The sequence below is a fragment of the Manihot esculenta genome, chromosome 17 (genome assembly GCF_001659605.2).
Source record: "Manihot esculenta cultivar AM560-2 chromosome 17, M.esculenta_v8, whole genome shotgun sequence".
In the NCBI taxonomy this organism is placed as follows: domain Eukaryota; kingdom Viridiplantae; phylum Streptophyta; class Magnoliopsida; order Malpighiales; family Euphorbiaceae; genus Manihot; species Manihot esculenta.
The window spans coordinates 34,819,223-34,838,834 of NC_035177.2; the positions used below are offsets into that span (position 1 = coordinate 34,819,223).

The window sequence follows — 19,612 nt, forward strand, 5'->3', positions numbered from 1 at the left end:
GACTTTATCTGTTTCCCCCTCTGATAATGAAAAAGTCTCCAGTTCTCCTACCGGCTCTGTTTTTGCCTCTGTTTTCTCGTCCCTGACCTCTAAGACTTCTAAATCTAGCCCTTCCTCTGTTATACTCGGCTCTGCCACTATAGCCAGGTATACTGCCCTTGCTTCCTCTTGGCTTCCCCGAACTATCCCCACCCCTGCTTATGTTGGGAATTTCATCGCCAGATATCTGATACTGGTGACGGCCTCAAAGTCGAACAGCACAGGTCACCCCAGGATCGTGTTGTAGCTCAGGGGGAGTTTAGCCACCAGGAACACCGCATAATGAGTGCGAGCCCTCGGAGCCTCTCCCAAAGTAAGGGCTAGCTTTATTTTCCCTTCCACCGTCACTGGTGTTCCTCAATCCCTTTAATTGGGGCTTGATCCCGAACCAGTTGCTCTTCAGGAATTCCCATCTGCTGGAAGACTCGATAAGGCAACAGGTTCACCTTGCTTCCGTCATCCACCAAGATCTTCTTTATCCAGTAGTTGTGAATGACAGCTTCAATGACAAGGGCGTCGTCATGAGGCATCTGAACACCCTGAGCGTCCTCCGAGGAGAAAGTGATGGTTGCTGAAGAGTGTTCGACGATCTGCATGACCTCAACACTGCTGTTTTCTCCCTCTCGGTTTTTCTTTTTCCCCCTTCGGCTCATCCGACCTCCTGTGCCTCCTACGATCATATTGATGGTTCCACTAGACCCGTCATTCACAGCGTTAGCTCCTGCTCTTCTCGGCGTTGGGACTGCCGGATTGGGTTGAGGTCTCTGTCCTTCCGGTTTCTTTACAAAGTTCTTCAGGTGCCCTCTCTTTATCAACCTCTCGATTTCTGCAATCAACTGGAAATAGTTATTGGTGTCGTGACCATGAGTGCGATGGAACTGACAGTATTTGTCAGGATTTCGCTGGTCGGCTTCTGATTTCAGGGGCTTGGGCCATTGTAAGAATTCTTTGTCTTGGATGGCTACGAGCACTTCGGCTCTAGAGGCATTAAGTGGGGTCGGCTTCTCCGGAACCCATGAAGGGAGTAGCCTCTGCTCTGAGGCCTGAGGGGGAAGAGGTCTTTGGTCCCTTCGCTCCCAGGGCTGTCTGTAAGGCTCCGACCTTTTGCCATGTTTCTTTTCATGCTTCTCTGGCCTCCTTTTCTTCGGGGCTTTCTCCTTGCCTGCCACTCCCTTGGCGAATCGGCTTGTCACCAGAGCATCATCCTGTCTTATATACTTCTCAGCCCTCTTCATCAGCTCGGCCAGTGAGGTCGGAGGCTTCCTGCTTAATGAGCCGAAAAACTCGGTAGAGGTCGTCCCCTTCTGCATGGCCTCCACCGCCCTTCCCTCATCGAGCTCGGGAATCTGCAGGGCTTTCGTATTGAAACGAGCTACATACTCTCTAAGCGATTCCTCCCTTCTCTGCCTTACTGTTTCTAGATAGCTCGTCTTCCTATCCGCTGGCACCCCGGCAATGAACTGGCTAATGAAACGAGTGGCCAGATCTCCAAAACTTCCAATGCTTCCAGTCTCCAGGCTGTTGAACCACGCTCGCGCTGGCCCCGAGAGCGTCGTTGGGAATACCTTACACATCAAGGTATCCGATAAAGTTTGCAGTTCCATGAAGGTCTTGTAGTTCATGACGTGTTCCCTCGGGTTACCAGCTCCGTCATAAGCCGCCATTGATGGCATCATAAACTTCTTAGGGACAGTCTCCTGCTGCACCCATTTTGAGAAAGGTGAAGAAGTGGGCAGAAAGGTTTGGCTTTGATCCTTCTTTCCCAGCTCAGCCAAGAGCTGCTCTCTCAACTTCTGCAGCTTCTGGTCCACACCCTCATCTTCCGGCTTGGGCTTCTTCTCCAGGTGATATTCCTCCTCCTCTGCTTCATTTCTGGTCCACCTGGTTGTCCCGACGGAACAGTTGTCAGCCTCATCATTTTCTATCATCTCCCTCACCCTCCTTCCATGGATTCGGGCCTCCAGCTCTTCCTCTTCTCCGGCTCTTCTCTCCCTTTCCCCGGCACCGCGGCTGCTGGTTTGAAGGCGGTTGGGGATAGGTTGGGGCTCATTGGTTTGGGGTTCTTCTACCACTGGGAGTGTATTCATCGGAGTGCTGAGGCCCCTTTGTTGCATTATTTGCCCTAACCAGTGGGCGGTGTTCTATAGTTGGAGAGCCATGGTTTGAAGGTCTTGGTTGGATAAGGTAGCGGTGGGAGCATTCCCTGCCAAACTTGGCTAGGGATTGAGAGGAATGGGTATTTGGTTGTTTAGTGTTGTAGGGCTAGAAAAGGAGAACTGCTGCCCTTCTTGGGCAGAGCTCAGGTCATTTGGGATATTAAGGTTGCTTTCATTGTGATTAGCCATCGTGGATCTCAGTGGGTTTGGTTAAGAGTGGAACTCCGGTGATGAAAAGATCTCCTTCGTTTCCCACAGACGGCGCCAATTGATGATCTGAGATCCAGAGAAATAGGGTTTTTACAATGGGTACTGTAAAACTTAGAAAAGGCTTAAACCTAGAGGCGAGTATTTCTCCTTTTATAGGTTTCCTTTTGTCTGCTAGTGACGTGCCAACAGAACGAGTATCATTAGACCACCTGTCCCTGCTACGCTGATACAGACGTACGAGGGAATCAGATCTCTGCCCCATGCGCAACGGTCTCTGATTCTCTCTGTGCGCGGGTAGGCGGGTCTGCAAGGCGGATGAATGAATCCTCCTTCGGGTTCCGGGCTGGACCGGAGAATAGGAACAAAGCAGGGCCCAAATGGGATAGGCCCGAGGTGTAGTGAAGACGAGGCTGACCTGGTGGAGAAAGCCAGATGAAGCCCGGTCGTGAGGCTGAGCGGACTGGACCCGATTGGCGTGAGTGGCTTGAGGATTTCTAAGTAATGGGCTATTTTTTTGGGTCTGGTCCTAGACTGGGGTGAGGTGAACTCAGAAGTCATCAATAAGTTATAAACATAAAACATTAGATGATAATATTTCATTTTGCCATTATTTTTAATAATTTTTATTAATACTTGTAACAAAATTGTATATTTTTTTATTTACCCAAATAAATATTGTTTTTCATTTTGTAATGTGCTGCTTCACAAAAATAATAGACATTTTACAAACTTTAATTATAAGAGTTGATAAATTATGTTAAATAATTAAGTTTTTGGCAATTCCTTAAATTTTTCAATAAAATTGTAAATTTTAATTAAAATGATAAAATTTAAATATAAAACATTAAGTGGCAATATTTTATTTCAGCATTATCTAATTTATTAGTATTTGTAATAAAATTATGTATTTTTTTTATTTAAGTGAATATATATGATTTTTTTATTAAGTTTGTATGTTTTTGTAATTTGCTAAGTAAATTGCTACGAAATCTAATCATAGGAGATAATAAATTACGTTAAATAATTAAACTTTCCAAATCCCTTAAATTTTTTTATAAAATTTATAATTTTTTTAATTAAAATTGTAAGATTCAGTACCTAATTTTCTATTTTCAATTAGTTTGTTAATAAAATTATATTTTTTTTATCTACACGAATAAATATTGTTTTTTCATCAAATTTTTATATTTTTTAAATTTGCTACTTCCAAAAAATACTATATTTTAAAAAAATCTATTGTAGAATTTTGAAATTGATTTGATAGAATCTCTAAAAAGAAAAATATTACTATTTATCTCTATAACTAATTAATTTTAAAAAATATATTAAAATATTTTTAAAATTTTAAAAAATTAATATTAATTAATTTTTATTAATTTTAATTATTAAATATTGTAAAAATATTTGAAATATTATTAAAATAAAAGAATTAATTAGTAAATATTTAAATTAAAAAACTTATTAATAAAATTTTTATAAAAATTAAATAGTAAAATATTTTATAATTTTTTTTTGAACAGAAGTAAAATATTTTATAATTAAAATTAACAAAACAATTAATTAACATATTTTAAAAAATTTTAATAATATTTTACTATATTTTTTAAAATTAAAGTATCGATTAATATTACAGTACTAAATAATGAATTTCTTAAGATAAAACCCCATCTCGCACGAGGCACACGTGCGAAACACTGGATAGCTTGTTAAGGCTCAAGAGTTGGCTAATGGCTAACGTCCATTTCCTTCTTCTCCACATGAAAAATAATATGCTGCTTTCTCTTCATCACTTTCACCCCTCACCTCCTCCTAAAACCCTACCAAACCCCTTTTCTCCTCGCTTCCCAATCCCCAAATCCATAATCTTCCAAAACCCTAGATACCCTTTCAATTCATTTATCTGCTGCTCTGCTTCTGATTCCAAAATCCTCCCTCACTCTGCCATCCAGCGCATTGCTGATAAGCTTCGCTCTCTTGGCTTCACCGAAGATAATCCTCAACCAAAAGTTACTGACCCGAACCTCCAAAGTGATACCAAACCCGTTGGAGAAATCTTTATCCCCCTTCCCAATCAGTTACCTAAGTATCGGGTCGGCCATACTCTTGACCCGAGTTGGAGCACGCCGGAGAACCCTGTGCCAAGACCCGGATCCGGAAATGCGATTGTCAGGTACCATGAGCTGAAAAAGGTGGTGAAGAAAGAGAGAGAAGCGAGGAAGAGAGAGCCTAAGCCTCCGACATTAGCGGAATTGAATTTGCCGGAGGAGGAGCTGAGGAGGCTGAGGAGAATTGGGATTGCGGAAAAGAGGAAGTTGAAGGTTGGAAAAGCGGGAATTACTGAAGGCATTGTGAATGGGATTCATGAGAGGTGGAGGAAAGCAGAAGTGGTTAAGATTGTTTGTGAGGATATATGCCGGATGAACATGAAGAGGACTCATGATTTATTGGAGGTTAGAATCATTACCTTTTATAGATTTTCTATTATTATTTTTAAGTTATCCGAGAAAATATATGTAAAAGTTCCTTCCTTGCACTAAACTGCTTAATGCCAATGCCAAATTTGTATCCACCTAAGGTCTCTGTCTTTTTTATGAACTTTTTATTTTTTTTTCTGACAACATTCTGGACTATGATTAATCGTTAGAAACCAGTTTAAATGCTTCATGACATGTAACTCATGTGATGGAATTAATGGCATACTAATTATTCATTAGAGCCTCAGGTTTGGTGCATACTTGCTACTGAAACTCCAGTGTATGGTGATATTATATCTTCCGGTGTTCGCAGAGAAAAACTGGAGGTCTGGTTGTTTGGAGAGCTGGGAGTAAAATAGTATTGTATAGGGGCGTCAATTATAAGTATCCCTACTTCTTATCAGATGATACTACAACAAATGAAACTTCTACCGTTGCTGTACATGGTACATATGTGGATCACAAGGGTGATAAAATGGAGAGCTGTGCATCTGCAGATGGCATAAAGTCTTGTGGGCTAACTCCAACGGGTAACATAGTTCGACCAGCCTTGATACAAGGTGTTGGTTCCCCAAATAGAGTACGATTTCAAATGCCAGGTGAGGCCCAGCTTGCAGAAGAATCTGACCGTTTGCTAGATGGACTAGGCCCGCGATTTACTGACTGGTGGGGGTATGATCCACTCCCAGTTGATGCTGATCTTCTTCCTGCTATTGTACCTGGATATCGAAAACCCTTTCGCCTTCTTCCATATGGTGTCAATCCCAAACTGACAAATGATGAAATGACTACATTAAAGAGGCTGGGACGACCTTTACCTTGCCATTTTGCATTAGGTGAGACTGACTTCTGATTCCACATTTTGTAATCTTCTGAACTAATATTCAATAACTTACCTCACATTTTCCTTTCCTATCAGGTAGAAATAGGAAACTTCAAGGATTGGCATCTGCCATTGTCAAGCTTTGGGAAAAATGTGAGATTGCTAAAATTGCAGTTAAGAAAGGAGTGCAGAACACTAATAGTGAGATGATGGCTGAAGAGTTAAAGGTTAGCATTGTTTGGAAATTTTATTTATTTATTGAAATTTTCTTCTTTCATTTGGTATCAGTTTTTGCTCCCAAAAGTATGGTGCTTTATCATGCATTATTTCAGATGTGCTTTCAAGCTCATGAATGCTCAGATATAGATTTTTCTAGTATTTGGAAGAAAAATCATTGTATTTCCAGTCTTTCTTACGTTGATTAAAGTGCTCAGATTCCTTGTTCCAAAAATATATAATTGGATTTACTGGAGCACTTTCATTTTGCAATTTGGCCATCATGGTGACCTATAGTAGAGTTTATATTGTCTTACCTTACAGCCATTGCAAATTTAATTGTACCATCATTTCCATCACCTGTAAGTTCCCAGCATCATCACCAAGTTTGTAGAATTTTAGCCAGTAAAATTTGTTCAGCATTTTTTATTGCTTTTTTCGGTAAATGTTAATGCATTCGCTCTTATTTTTCTTTTCATGCCCTTTTTGGAATTTGTCAGTGTGTTGATAGTTTTCATGCGTATTCTCAACTTTGAACCACCTTCTCATATTCTTAGATAACCTTGATATAAAAAAGAAGTCTAGGACTCTAGTTCTCCTCCTGTATCAGCTTTATTTATTATTATTGTTTTTCTTTTCGTAGTTTAGAGGTACAATTTCTTGCTGATTAGTTGCGATAACAATTATGTATTGGTCATAGGGATCATTTGTATACTAGACTTGGTGTATTTCTAAAATGGCCTAGAAATCCTATGATACAGTAGCCATAGAAAAATTTTAAATTAAAATTAATATATGAATTTGTTATTTACTTTACTTTACCTTGCAATGAATTGTAAAAAGTGAATAATTAAATTAAATTATCAGCGTCCATTAAACTTTAAATGCTTTTACAGTGGCTCACTGGAGGAATTCTGCTTTCACGGGATAGAGAATTTATTGTGTTGTATAGGGGAAAGGATTTCCTACCATCTGCAGTTTCTTCTGCATTAAAAAAGCGAAGAAAACATGTAATTCATGTGGATAAACAGAGGATAGATCATAGCATAGCAGCAGGTGAAGATACGAAGGAGCCTGAGGACATTAAAGATAGGACAATAGATTCTGACTCTAGAGATGAATTTTATAGCGCGAAGGGCCAGAGTTTGAATCTCTCTTCAAGGTCCAATGAGGAAGCTATTAAAAGGACTAGCATCAGATTGTCTATGGTATGATTTTGTGGAGATGCTATAGATACTCATTTTGAACTCTTATTAAAATTTCTAATGGCATATTTTGGCAGGCACTAGAAAAGAAAGCTAAAGCAGAGAAACTTCTATTGGAGCTGGAGAATTCAGAGACGCCTCAACAACCAGAAATTGACAAAGAGGGCATAACTGAAGAAGAAAGATATATGCTAAGGAAGGTTGGCTTGAAGATGAAACCTTTCCTATTATTGGGTGAGTTATTCCACTGGTAGCAAATTTTTTGATCCCAAAGAAACTGCTGCACAAGTTTTTATTTCCTTTATTAGGGGTAAGAGTCATATGAAGAACCATCAAAATGTAGGCATCCAAACAATATGGACCATGATGACGATTCTATTTCCATGTCAGGTAGACGGGGAGTTTTTGATGGAACAATTGAAAACATGCATCTTCATTGGAAGTATAGGGAACTTGTGAAGCTAATATGTAAAGAAAAGGATTTTGAAGCTGTTCATGAAGTGGCACAGATCTTAGAAGCTGAAAGTGGTGGAATATTGGTGGCAGTTGAACGAGTCAGCCAGGGTTATGCTATCGTTGTATATCGCGGAAAGAATTACCGGCGACCTCCTTGTTTGAGGCCTTCAAGTCTCCTTAATAAGAAAGAAGCAATGAAGCGCTCATTAGAGGCACAACGTCGTGAGGTAAAATGGCTTGTTCAACAGCCGTGCATATATGTGGGTGTACACATGCATTTCTAGCACAGATTACAGTTTCAACTTAGTGTTGATAAGTATGGTTGTCTAATTGGGGTTCTTTTTTTGCTTATTAATATTTATAGTTTAAAACTTTCATATTTAGAGATCAGTTCCCCTGGCTTGTGAGATAGATCACAACATTAGGAATTTAGGATTATATATGTCCAGTTTCTTTAGTTGTTGTATTTGACGTATTCTTTCACCAGCACATTTTGTGCCTTTATAAGTTGGAGCAATGTAATAATTACTGTTGTTTGTGCTTCACAAAATTTGATTGTTCACTATTTGATGCATGCCTGATTTTGTTACTTTGTTCTCTTCCCTTGATACAGTCCTTGAAACTTCATGTGTTGAAGCTTACCAAAGACATAAATGACTTGAAACTTAAGTTGGTAAGCCTTCCCATGACTTTGTCACTGGAAACTTTTTCATATTTTTTCTTTGGCTAATTGTGTTATAACTTTGCACTGTTTGAACCAGGCTGAAGACAAGAAGGCACACAAAGTGGTGTCATTCAATGAAGTAAGATTTCAGGAGGTTTATTATCTCTCTATCATATAGATGTGTATGGACAGTAGACACTCGAATTTATATGCCTATATTTTGGTCTGATAATTTGACTACATATTGAGGGCCTTCTCCCATCTCTTAAAGTTCCACCAGTTCTAAATGCGGGCCAACAGTTCTGATACATATTAATTTTCTATCCTAATGGTATGAGATTCAGTGTTTTGGGATATTGAATTTGAGTTCACAGTATATTGGTCCAGTGGAGACAATATTTATATAAACAATGATGTGTAATTGCTAAAACTCCACCTAGGCAAAAGAAAAGAAGAAAAGAAAGGAAAGGCGGGAGGGGGGGGGGAGTGAGAGAGAAAAAACACTTGGCAATTGCACACTTAGACAGGAGTAGGCTTTGGTAGCTGGACTTTTTTTTTTCCTTATCTTTTTTTCTATTTTGTTTTTTAAACCATAGTATCCATCTAATGGGTGCTTTCTTCTTTTACACTATGTTTGAATCACTGTTGTCAAAATCTTACAATTCTCCATTCGAATATCACAATTTGAATGAAGTTTTCAACAAATCGATTCAAATTTGTCAGGTGAATCTTAAATATGCCTGAATCTTACGATTTTTTATTCGAACCTGATGATTCTCGATTCGATTCCACATTCTAACAATTTAAATATATAGGAGAAATTGTAAATATACCTAAATTGTGACTAAATTGAAAGAATCAATATTATTTATAAAGGATTCATCATATCTTATATTTTTAAAGTTTAAAATCTCATTCATTTTTGCGATGAAAGGTGTACATGAAACCTTTCTTAATTATTTTTCTTCCACCACCCATTCTTTTCCTTCTCCCACTTTATTCTTTTTCTTTTTAGTTAACTTACTAATTAATTATAATTGTCAAATCCATGACAATTTATATTAATAATAGTAAAACCTACTATCCTTTTTCACTTTTTAATTGTTGGACCAAATTTAAATGAGAATTTTAGCATGTGTATAATGATAACTATTGTCTAAAATTTGAGAGTTCATAATTTATAGCATATAATTATATAACATAGAAAATACATATTATTCTATTATAAAAAATATTTCTAATTATATAAATGATAATTATATATTTATCAAAATGTGTTATTATAAGATATTTTTTTACTTACTTTTAGAACATATATTAATTTTAATTAATTTTTAGGATTTTTATCAAATTTTACGATTTAATTTGATTCTTCATTCATAAAACGAAGATTTCAATTCTTGATTTGAATATCGATTTGACAACTATGGTTTGGATAAATTATGGAGGAGGAAAGAAAATAAAAGAAGGTTTTTTTTTTTTTTCCATCTTCTATTTTCCTTGTGTTTGGATAAGAGGGAAAATATTTTGGTTTCCATCCTTTTATTTTGTTATACACTTTTCTTTCTCACATTACCATTTTCTTTCCAAAATGGAGAGAAAAAAATCTGAAGGAAAATAATGTTTATTTTCTTTCCTCTCTTTATTTTTCTCCCTTATCCAAACAAGAAAAAATGAGTATCCTACTTTATTTTCTGCTTGTTATTTTCCTTCCTCTCCATTTTCCACATTTTCAAACAAGCTCTTAAAGGTCTAGTATCTTGTGAGTATTAACTTCTTATTTGATTTGTATTTATATTAACTTCATATTTGTATTTCTGTTAGACTATTGTACTTTGTCTCAATAAACTGTAATTCCAAATCTTGAGTATAGATATGTTGTGTATTTCTTGATATATGTTAAACTACAGATTCATGTTTTTTGTTTGTTTATTTATTTTAAATTTACTGTAGAACCAACGATACAATTCAATAAAAGGTTTATACTAAAATTGATACTGTAATTTAAAATCCTACACCAACTTATGAGTGATCCGAGCTCTAGACCTCAAAGTGGACATCCCAAGTTTTAACTGCCAGGATGTTCTCTTGGGGACACACATATCTACTTGTACTTTTGTTTAATGCCTCTCACACAAATATATTTTGTTGTAACCTAGGTTAAAGAAGATATGCACGAGATGGAGTCAGCTGTACATCCGCAATCAGATTCAGTCATCCCTTCTTATTGTAAAGAAGATTTAGAGGTAAGCAATAAACCATCAAGATCTTTGAAAGAAAAGAATGTAATTAGTAAGGGCCATTCCAGTGCTTTCATGGTTTAAATTTGAGAGACACTTAATTTGAATAGAAGTTCAATGTGTTATGTACCCCTCAAATTTAGTGCAATTACATTCCAAACCACATATAAACAGAAGTGCATTAGATTTGTCCATGCTCTCAACCTGCATTTTCTTTATCATGTATCTCATAGCTTCTTCCCGGTTTCATTTGCTTTTGATTATATGACTTCTGAATTCTGATATACTGTTTGGAATGACTACTAAAGACTACAGAAAACCATGAAGCCAATGCTGGTGGAATTGGTAAAAGCAAATCTCAACCTTCATCTATATTAGTGAGCGAGAACACCCATGAGAGTCTAGTTGCTACTACAAATGGAGCTGTTGGCTCAACTTCTTACTCTAATAACATTTTGGTGATTTCTAGGATCCCTTCTATGTTTCTCTGTATATTGTATATTGTATTCTTATGCTTTTTTGACTTTATATTTCTAATTTTCTATTGGGAATTGGGATATTAGTCATGAGAAAGGCGCTTTCATCCCCTTTTTAATTCTGATCATGTGTTTGCCAATAAGGTGACGGGGTCAACAAAAGAATCAACTGCAAATGAATCAAAAGAATCAATTTCAATTTCAAGGGAAAAGGGGGAGAACATGCCTTCCAAGGTTATTCATCTTTCTAATAGAGACAGGCTTATGCTACGAAAGCAAGCACTCAAAATGAAGAAGCGCCCAGTTCTTGCAGTAGGTATTTTTGCTTCTCCCTGGGTGGCTTTGTGTTTTTCTTATTTCTTAATGTTGCTTCTATAGTATCCATTTTTGGACTTAACAGGTGTAATAGGTGATAATTATATTCTTATTTGAATAGGACCTTTTAGTTCCTTGAGATATTTTCTTGCCTTTATGAATTTGCTTGTAAATCTCCTATTATAATACATAAGGCTTTTTTTTCTTTTTTTCTTGGGCTAGATGCAATTCTATTGATCTTTTTCTTTTCTAGTTTCTAGAACAGAAAAAGTAATAGTGACCTTGAACCTCAGTTTTTCTACTATTAGAGGATGTACTTCATCCAATTAAACACAACGTTTTGAATTATCTAACCTACCCACCTTATGCTAGCGATACTAGGCTTTCCTTTAAAGAACAATATGTTTGCTTATAGTGGTTATATTTGTTATAGGCCATAATTTTAAGACTAAGATTGAGATTATTGTACTGGTTTATGAAATAGGAGGTGCTTTGCTGCTTTTGTAAAGATATATGCTTAGAGTTGGTGAATAAGAGGATTTCTTTATAGAGTATTGAGTTTGATAAAATTAGAGTTAAGAAGACTTCTCTCCTTTGATTGGTGCTAAAGAAGAAAAGAAGTCATCTCAAATATATAAATATCATTAATAACATATATGAAGGATGGTCACAAGTGTAAGAATAGTGGAAGCAAATACATACCAAATTACCAATTCCTTGTAATAGTGAGTTCACATGAGAGGTCAACTTTGAGTCCATGCCTATTTACTTTAGCTAGGGACAAGCTAACCAATCATATCCAAGATGATGTCTCATGCTAGTTATTTGCAAATGGCTTAATCTTAATGGATGAAATTAGTGAAATAGTTAACTAAAAGTTGGAGTTGAAAAGACCATTGAGAAGGTTTTAGGCCGAGTAGAAGTAGAAGTGTAAGATGAAATATATATTTTGCGAGTTTAGTGATCATTGAAGGAACTGAGGTGAGGCTTAGTTGGATGGAGTTTTGGTGCCAAAATGCAATCAATTCAAGTATTTAGGTTCTATCATCTGAAAGCACAAGTAGGAGGTAAGGATGCGACTTACAAGATCAAAACTACATGATTGGAATGGAGGATTGTGATGAATGTGATATGCGAAAGCAAAATCCTTGACAAAGTGAAAAATAATTTCTATAGATTTATGTTCATGCCAACTATGTTGTGTGGGAGTGAATGTTAGGTATCTAAGGTCCAAAATACTCAAAATATGAGTGGTAGAAATGTTGTTATTAAGATGGACTTTTGTCAACACGATAGTAGATAAGATAAAGAATGATCACATTTATTAGAGGGTGCATATACCACACATTGGGGATAAAATGAGAGATTTGACTAAGATGGTTAGTCATATTCAATGTAAAGTATCAAATTCTTCAATATGAAAGCGAAAGATTAGTTGTAAAACGAGTGGAGGGAGATCTAAAATGATATAGACAGAAGTACTATTAAAGAGTTATGTTAAGAATTTTTAAGGAGATTGGGAATCCCTATAATTTAGGAAGTAATTGCTCACATTAATTGGGAGAATTTTCAAGTGTGTAATTATGCTTTCCTACTTAGGGCTTTTGTAAAGTATCTTTATTCCCTAAGTGCTTGAAGGAATAATCAAGTAATTATTCCACAAATTCTAGGAAAAAAAGATATTTGTATAGCCGACTCCAACTAGTTTGGAATTAAGACTTGGTTACTGTTGTTGGAGAAGATGGATAAGAAATATAACTTTGCACGTGTTTCTACTCTTATCAATGATGCCCATTTTCTTCTTCTCTTTTTCTTCCTAGTTTAGGTAGGGAGATTCTTTAGTTCTCTTATGTTTATTCCGTAGTTAGTAGTGTTGGAACCCCTCAAGTTTCATGATCTGATTTGTCTGTCCCAAATCGCATGACGTTTGCATCGCAATTCGTAAGAGGACGTGACCCATATTGCCTAAAGTGGTTGAATCCAAAAGCTCAAACAAAAATTACATAATAAGACTGCAAACTTTTAGGGGAAAGGAGAAGGGGGGTTGCTAGCTCTCACTTTATCCTTGTGGGTCTCTTTTGCTAAGTGACGATGGGACCTCGACTAGAATATGAAGAACTCTTCTCCAAATAAAGAAGAAAAGAAGTATTTGCATGTACAATATCTTTGAATTTTTAACCAAATGCCTCATATGATGGTTTGGTGAGAGTTGGACCTAAATTTAAGGCATGTTAAAACAATTCATTAAGACCAAAGTTATAGCCTATAAAATTGTTAATTTTCAGTTAAAAGCTCATTATTTTTAAGATATTATTATACTGTTAATTAATTGGTAAAAATTAAAGTATATTAAGAAATGGATTATAGACTTTCTTTTATTAATACTTATTTTTCAAAAAATGTATAAACTTTCAAAATATAGAAACATAAAGACTAAAAATAAATTATTATTTAATTTAGTGTTTTCAAATTTGGGGATTATACTATTGTGTAATTTATGTTTTGCATACCCAATTGATGCGATTCATGTACACATTCCAAATTGGTGTGTCCACTGTTGTTAGAATCTTACTATTCGAATCTATTTTTTATCAAACCGATTCGAATCTAGGTGAATCTTAAATGTACTTGAATCTTATTATTAGTGTTTATTCGAATCTTACGATTCTCGATTCAATTCTAAAGCTTAGCGATTCAACTCTATTGGGTAGATGAATTGTGACTCAATCTAAATAAGGTGAATCAATATGAACTGACTAAATTTTCACCCGATTCAATTAATTAGTTATAAAAAGTTTGTTAGATCTTATATTTTCAAACTTTAAGATCTTATTCATTTTTGCTATAAAAAAGTGTATATGAAACCGTATCAAACAAATATCAACATCCAACAAGCATAATGGCATAAGCAACCAAAGCATCACATGTAGGCACAGATATTTTGATAAAAAGGCTACTCATTTCATTCCAGGGGTAAAACAGTCATTACACAATTCGACATAAAGATCCTCACACCACTTGCAGACAAGGGGAACGCCTACAAGGGGTGGAGGCACAGCACAGGGACTCGATAGGCCTACGGTGGCCAGCTGGACCCAGTCCTCACTGGTGGCCAACTAGTCATCAATATGTCTGAGGTGACACTCCCCCTTAATAATTATATAAAAATAAATTACAAGAAACTGACACAGCTCTTTTGATACTACTATTTTATACTAATTTCTACCCATCTCGTTTCCAAGAAATCCCATGTTGGAAAAATTACATTTTAGTCCCTCAAGATTCTAGACCCCTAACACACCACGCCCGAGAATTTTTTTCGATGTTGAATTGAGAAGTAGAGGTGGAGAGGGGGCTAACAAGCTTATTTGCAAGCTATACCGATGCCCACGTATGGCCTAGCGCATACCCAAGTCCCGGCCTTGCTGGCCCTCGGGGGGGTGTGATTTGCAGTATATGTAACTATTGTCTACAATTCTAAAGTTCATAATTTATAACATAATGCATACATATTATTCTATTATGAAAGATACTTCTAATTAGATAAATGATAATTCTATATATCAAAATATGTCATTATAATATAATTTTTAGAATATATACTATTTTTAATTGATTTTTGGAATTTTAGTGAATCTTACGATTTGATTCTCGATTCTCGATTCTTGATTCGAATCTAAATTTGGCATCAATAGGTGTATCAATTAAGCCTACCTCCTATATGCCCTATATCTTACTAGTGATGTACCATGTATGGTACCTATACCACGATGTAATATGTAGTTACATGCCATATTCCAGGTAACTACGATTTATTCTAGTGATGCAGGTTCTTAGAAAATGCCATTGAACACTATACAATGGATTGTTAAGTACTCTTTTGGCTAAAAAAAATGAGGAAGTGTTGGTGTCGTTTGCTTTTTTTGATAGTAATATCATCTTTTATGATGCTAATGTTCAACACCTTCTAAGTTTTTATACTAATATGTTCCAAAATTGTTTTTAGTTTTGGTGTGCATCTAGAAAGAAATGAGATGGTCCTTTTTGTTCTTTTTGTTAAAGGGATAGATAGGCACCAAACATATGGGGATTTATGATGGACTCTCTTTCCTTGATGTATCTGGTCCTCCCCCTAATGGTCAAGCTTAAAAATAGAAGTATGAGTTCCTCCTTTAGATAAATTTTATAAGAAGCTTGCCAGCTGCAAGATATGTTATTTATCCTGGGGGGACAACACCTTTGAAGTACCGTTCTATTTATGCTATGTGCTCTATGCCTCTCTTTCCTGTAACTTGTTTGGAAATGAGAAGGCTGGAGAATTCAAGATGGGGAAAAGGAAAAGGAGAAGAAAATGATATTTTCATGGTAATGATGACAAGACTTCAAATCACTTGTAGCATGGTATGTAACTAAGAAACCATTGAGAGGGTCAAAGGGGAGTGATGAATTTAAGATGTTGTGGTCTGTCTAGTAATAGCCCTTCTTGGCAAATGGCCTTAGAGTCTATGATAGGAAAGGATCACCTTTGGAGGTTGGTTATTGCTGCCATACTAGGAGGTTACACACTTATAATGAATTGGGAAAGGGGATCTTTTTCCTTACGGTAGTTTGAGGGTTTTTAGATGGACAAGGAACTTTTTTGTTTTAGCATGGTTTACTTGGCATGGATGCTTTGCTTGAATTTCAGTTTTAATCTCTTCATATGATAGGGAATACTTCAATTATATGCAATTGTCTAATTTGGTGTCTTGTGTGCCACTTTTTGTGAGGAATGCAGGAGGTTGAATTAGGGACTTGCCCTTTTCGCATCTTTAGCTTATACAGTATGGATGGATTCCATAGAGGTGATTGCTATTATTGGAGTTAATAAAGGAGAAAGTTTTATGCCATATCTTACTACTGGGCTCTTTTAGAGTTAGACCCTGGTTAGAGGAGTAAATTCCTATGAGAGGCGATTTTGAAGGCTTATTTTTGCTTCCAAGATTGCCTTCTTGCTTTTGATTCTGGTTAGATAGGATTTTGACCATTGTTAATCTTTAAAGAGGACATATTTTAGGGGGAAAAGATAAAGAAAAAAAAGAATTGGGATGAGCGAAGTGACTTGCATTGAGGTCCATTCAATCTCAGCAACTGTGGGAATCAGCTGGAATTTGACAAATTGTTGCAAGATTGATTGTAAGTGAACTGTGTAGACCAAGGGGGAATGTCCTCTTCTGAAAGAGAAGAAAGTGATACATTTAGACTTATTTCTTTTAGCTGTTTTGAATTTTTCGTCTGGTATATACCAGCCGATTAAATTGAATTCTTGCTGGACTGGCCCATTAAGGAGGTAAAATGCTCCTTCTCAAATTTTAAAGGTGCACTATACCCTCGGGGTTCACCTCTAGTTAAGGGAGAAAGTATTTGTGTCATATTGAGGTAGCTGTTTTGACTTTATGCGGAAGGGAAGGAGTAACAGTAGTTGGAGTAGCTGGTAGCACCTTGTGGACGTACAAGCTATCTTGAACCTATTTGGAATTGTGTCTTGCAAATGCTTTTCCTTAGCATACAGGTTGATACTAGGGGTATGCAGTTCTGTTTCGGGTTTCAGTTCTTAATTTACCTATGAAACCGAACAGAATTGATTTCGGTATGGTTCTCAATTCTGAAAAGAAAATTTATGGAATTCTTTTCGTGAAAGGTCATATTTGAATTATCATTTTAGTTTTAAAGTAGTTATTATTACAAATTATTTTATATATATAATTCACATTTAAACTATTTGCAATTTATGTAAAGTGTATATATATAATTAACTATGAAAATAATAATATAAATATATCATTTAACGTACATTTTAATTACCTTTTTATTATATAATAATTAATTATAGGATATATATATATATGTAACAAGTGATTAAATATATTGTAAATATTGTAATATAATTGTAATTAAGAATGATAGAATGATTTAATATTTTTATAACTAAACTTATTAAGAAAGGCTAGATGAATTAAAAGATAACGATAGTATGTAATTGTGCATAATTATAATATATGTACACATTATGATATTAGTCTATAAAAATAGATATGATTATGTTTATAGTATATTAAAATTTATAGAAAAACATACATTTAAAATTGGCTCTCAGTTTGGTTTTGGTCCGATTCCAGTTTGATTTTTAGTGAAGAATCAGAACCATAAAATGAGTTCGGTATTTTACGATTCTTAACATTTAGGTGTCAGTAACCGTGCATAGCCCTAGTTGATAGTAACATATCATTATAGCTTATTTTCTGTTCTTCAGTACTATATTATTTTAGCTGTCAGAAGAAATATATGCTCTCAATTTACACCCTCTGCTCCTAATCACTCTCTTCTACACTCTCTCCTTATTTCTATGCAATTGAATGAACAAAGGAAACTCATTAAGCTCTCTGCTTCTACGGCTATTTTACCAGGGAGGAGCAATATCGTCACTGGTGTTGCAAAAGTAATAAAAGCTCACTTTGAAAAGTATCCTCTTGCTATAGTGAATGTTAAAGGCAGAGCTAAAGGGACTTCTGTTCAGGAAGTGGTTTTCCAGCTTGAGGTCTGCACATTATGATTCCTGTTTTTTGTTGTTTGTATTAAACATTTGAACTTGAACAAATTGGATGAAGTCTTCTGCTTTTAATTTTACAGCAAGCAACAGGTGGAGTTTTAGTCTCCCAGGAGCCTAGCAAAATCATACTTTACCGGGGATGGGGGGCATTTGATGAACCTGGTCACAAGGGTAAGAAGAATGCCCGAGATGTGGGGAATGAATCAGCGGGTAGAAAAGGCAGGTCTCGGCATGCTGTATCACCTGAGCTGATAGAGGCGATCAGACTTGAATGTGGACTGCAGTGTGACCAAGAACAAAACAAACTCCCAGCTGAAATTTGAGGCTATGGCAAAGGTATTGTTATTAAATCCATGATATTGGTAATCCTGGAAAATTCACTACAAAGGCCTGGGCAAAGTTTGTATTATTTAATTTTTATTTCGAACTCATCAAACCTTTTATTTGTTTCTAAATCTTTATGACAGCTCTATGCTGTTGATAATATCCAACCACGTGGATGATTTACATGTACAACTGGTTACAGATTCTGTCAATGCATTGTCATGTTATGGATGAGCCATAGTTCAGTTCGACGCTGCATCGTTTCGGATCACGGAAGTCAGCACAAGATATTGCATGGTCTTAAAGAAGTCGGCAAGTTTGATTTCGCTTTGCTTCTTCCTTGTCACAGTAAAAATCACTTGTGCATGGAGAAATAGATGTCCAATCAGAAAGCATCTGGGTATGTTCAGTGTAGAAAGCTAATTTTTGGTTTAATTGTGTTGTTTAGAGCTAAGGCGTAGTGTATATTGGCAGCTTTCTTATAATATTTAAGCAGAAAAAATTCTCATCAGACAACAATGTGAAGTACAAATGTCATCGGACAACCTTATGGATTGAAAATAGCTCATCTTTCTGACAAAAAGTACATGTCAAAGCTGAGCCGAATTGAATTTTGTATTCAGAATTCCCCAGATTCCTGCGTTCTTCATGTCTTCTTTATTCTACTGTTATGCTTTAGAAAGAAATGTCCCTGAAGCAGGAATAAAATTTTGCAAATTGTTCCATATTCTCATCTATGTTGCTGAAAAAGAATATATATATATAAAAAAGGGGTTGCTTTGTTGGATGACATGTATGAATATACTTGTGTGGATGGCATTGCTTTTTTAGGGGAGGGGAGGGGTGGGGTTCCTCATTTGTGTCCAAATTATAAAATACAAAAGATGCATGAAAGTAGCTCTCCTTACGCAGGGCCTGATCATGTCCACGATATAAAACGTTAGATTCCACCCAGCTGTAGCCCTCCCACCTTTCAATATTCATAGTAGAACTCCTCTAAAATTTATTTATTGAAGAACTCCTCTAAAATTTATTTATTGATGCACTTATAAGCACCGGAGGGATTTCAAATTTAACTCTCTCTGACTCTCAATTCTCTATATTTAAACTTATTATTTTATATTAACCTATTATAATCTATTAAATATCTAAATTTGCTAAAATTTTAATAATTAAATCATAAATGATTTATAAAAAATTATATAAAAAATAATTTGATTTATTACTAAAATATATTTAAAATTTTACTTATTACACTCTAAATTTTTATAAATGATATCATTATGAAATGATATCATTATACTCATAGAACTTTGTCAATTTATAAAATTTCATAGTATAATTAATAAAATTTAAAATATAACATAATAATATAATATTATTTTTTTTTATAAATTATAAATAATAGAATTAATTTATATTTAA

General features: G+C 35.5%; 1 protein-coding gene across 4 annotated transcripts; it reads left to right on the forward strand.

The window, feature by feature from the left end:
* The first annotated feature begins 4,109 nt into the window (after positions 1-4,109).
* Positions 4,110-18,912, forward strand: LOC110605144 (CRM-domain containing factor CFM2, chloroplastic). Of its 4 annotated transcripts, none has more exons than XR_002486338.2 (14): positions 4,110-4,855; positions 5,193-5,715; positions 5,799-5,929; positions 6,815-7,126; positions 7,201-7,357; positions 7,514-7,806; positions 8,193-8,252; positions 8,341-8,382; positions 10,403-10,489; positions 10,792-10,941; positions 11,104-11,271; positions 17,721-17,851; positions 17,944-18,199; positions 18,331-18,912. XR_002486338.2 is itself a non-coding variant. In XM_021743490.2 (14 exons), the coding sequence occupies exons 1-13, from the start codon at positions 4,133-4,135 to the stop codon at positions 18,184-18,186; spliced, it is 3,024 nt and encodes a 1,007-aa protein (XP_021599182.1). In that variant the 5' UTR covers positions 4,110-4,132; the 3' UTR covers positions 18,187-18,199; positions 18,331-18,912. The 4 variants fall into 4 exon arrangements, 3 of the variants coding, with proteins under 3 accessions (XP_021599182.1, XP_021599183.1, XP_021599184.1); XM_021743490.2 differs by having other exon boundaries at positions 11,104-11,275; XM_021743491.2 differs by having other exon boundaries at positions 11,104-11,275; positions 18,390-18,912.
* Positions 18,913-19,612: the final 700 nt, after the last annotated feature.

Coding starts and splice junctions, on each gene's coding strand:
- LOC110605144 (XM_021743490.2), top strand. CDS start 4,133: ATGGCTAACGTCCATTTCCTTCTTCTCCACATGAAAAATAATATGCTG. Junction 7,358..7,513: donor GAAACCTTTCCTATTATTGG/GTGAGTTATTCC, acceptor TTTCCATGTCAG/GTAGACGGGGAGTTTTTGAT. Junction 7,807..8,192: donor TAGAGGCACAACGTCGTGAG/GTAAAATGGCTT, acceptor CCCTTGATACAG/TCCTTGAAACTTCATGTGTT.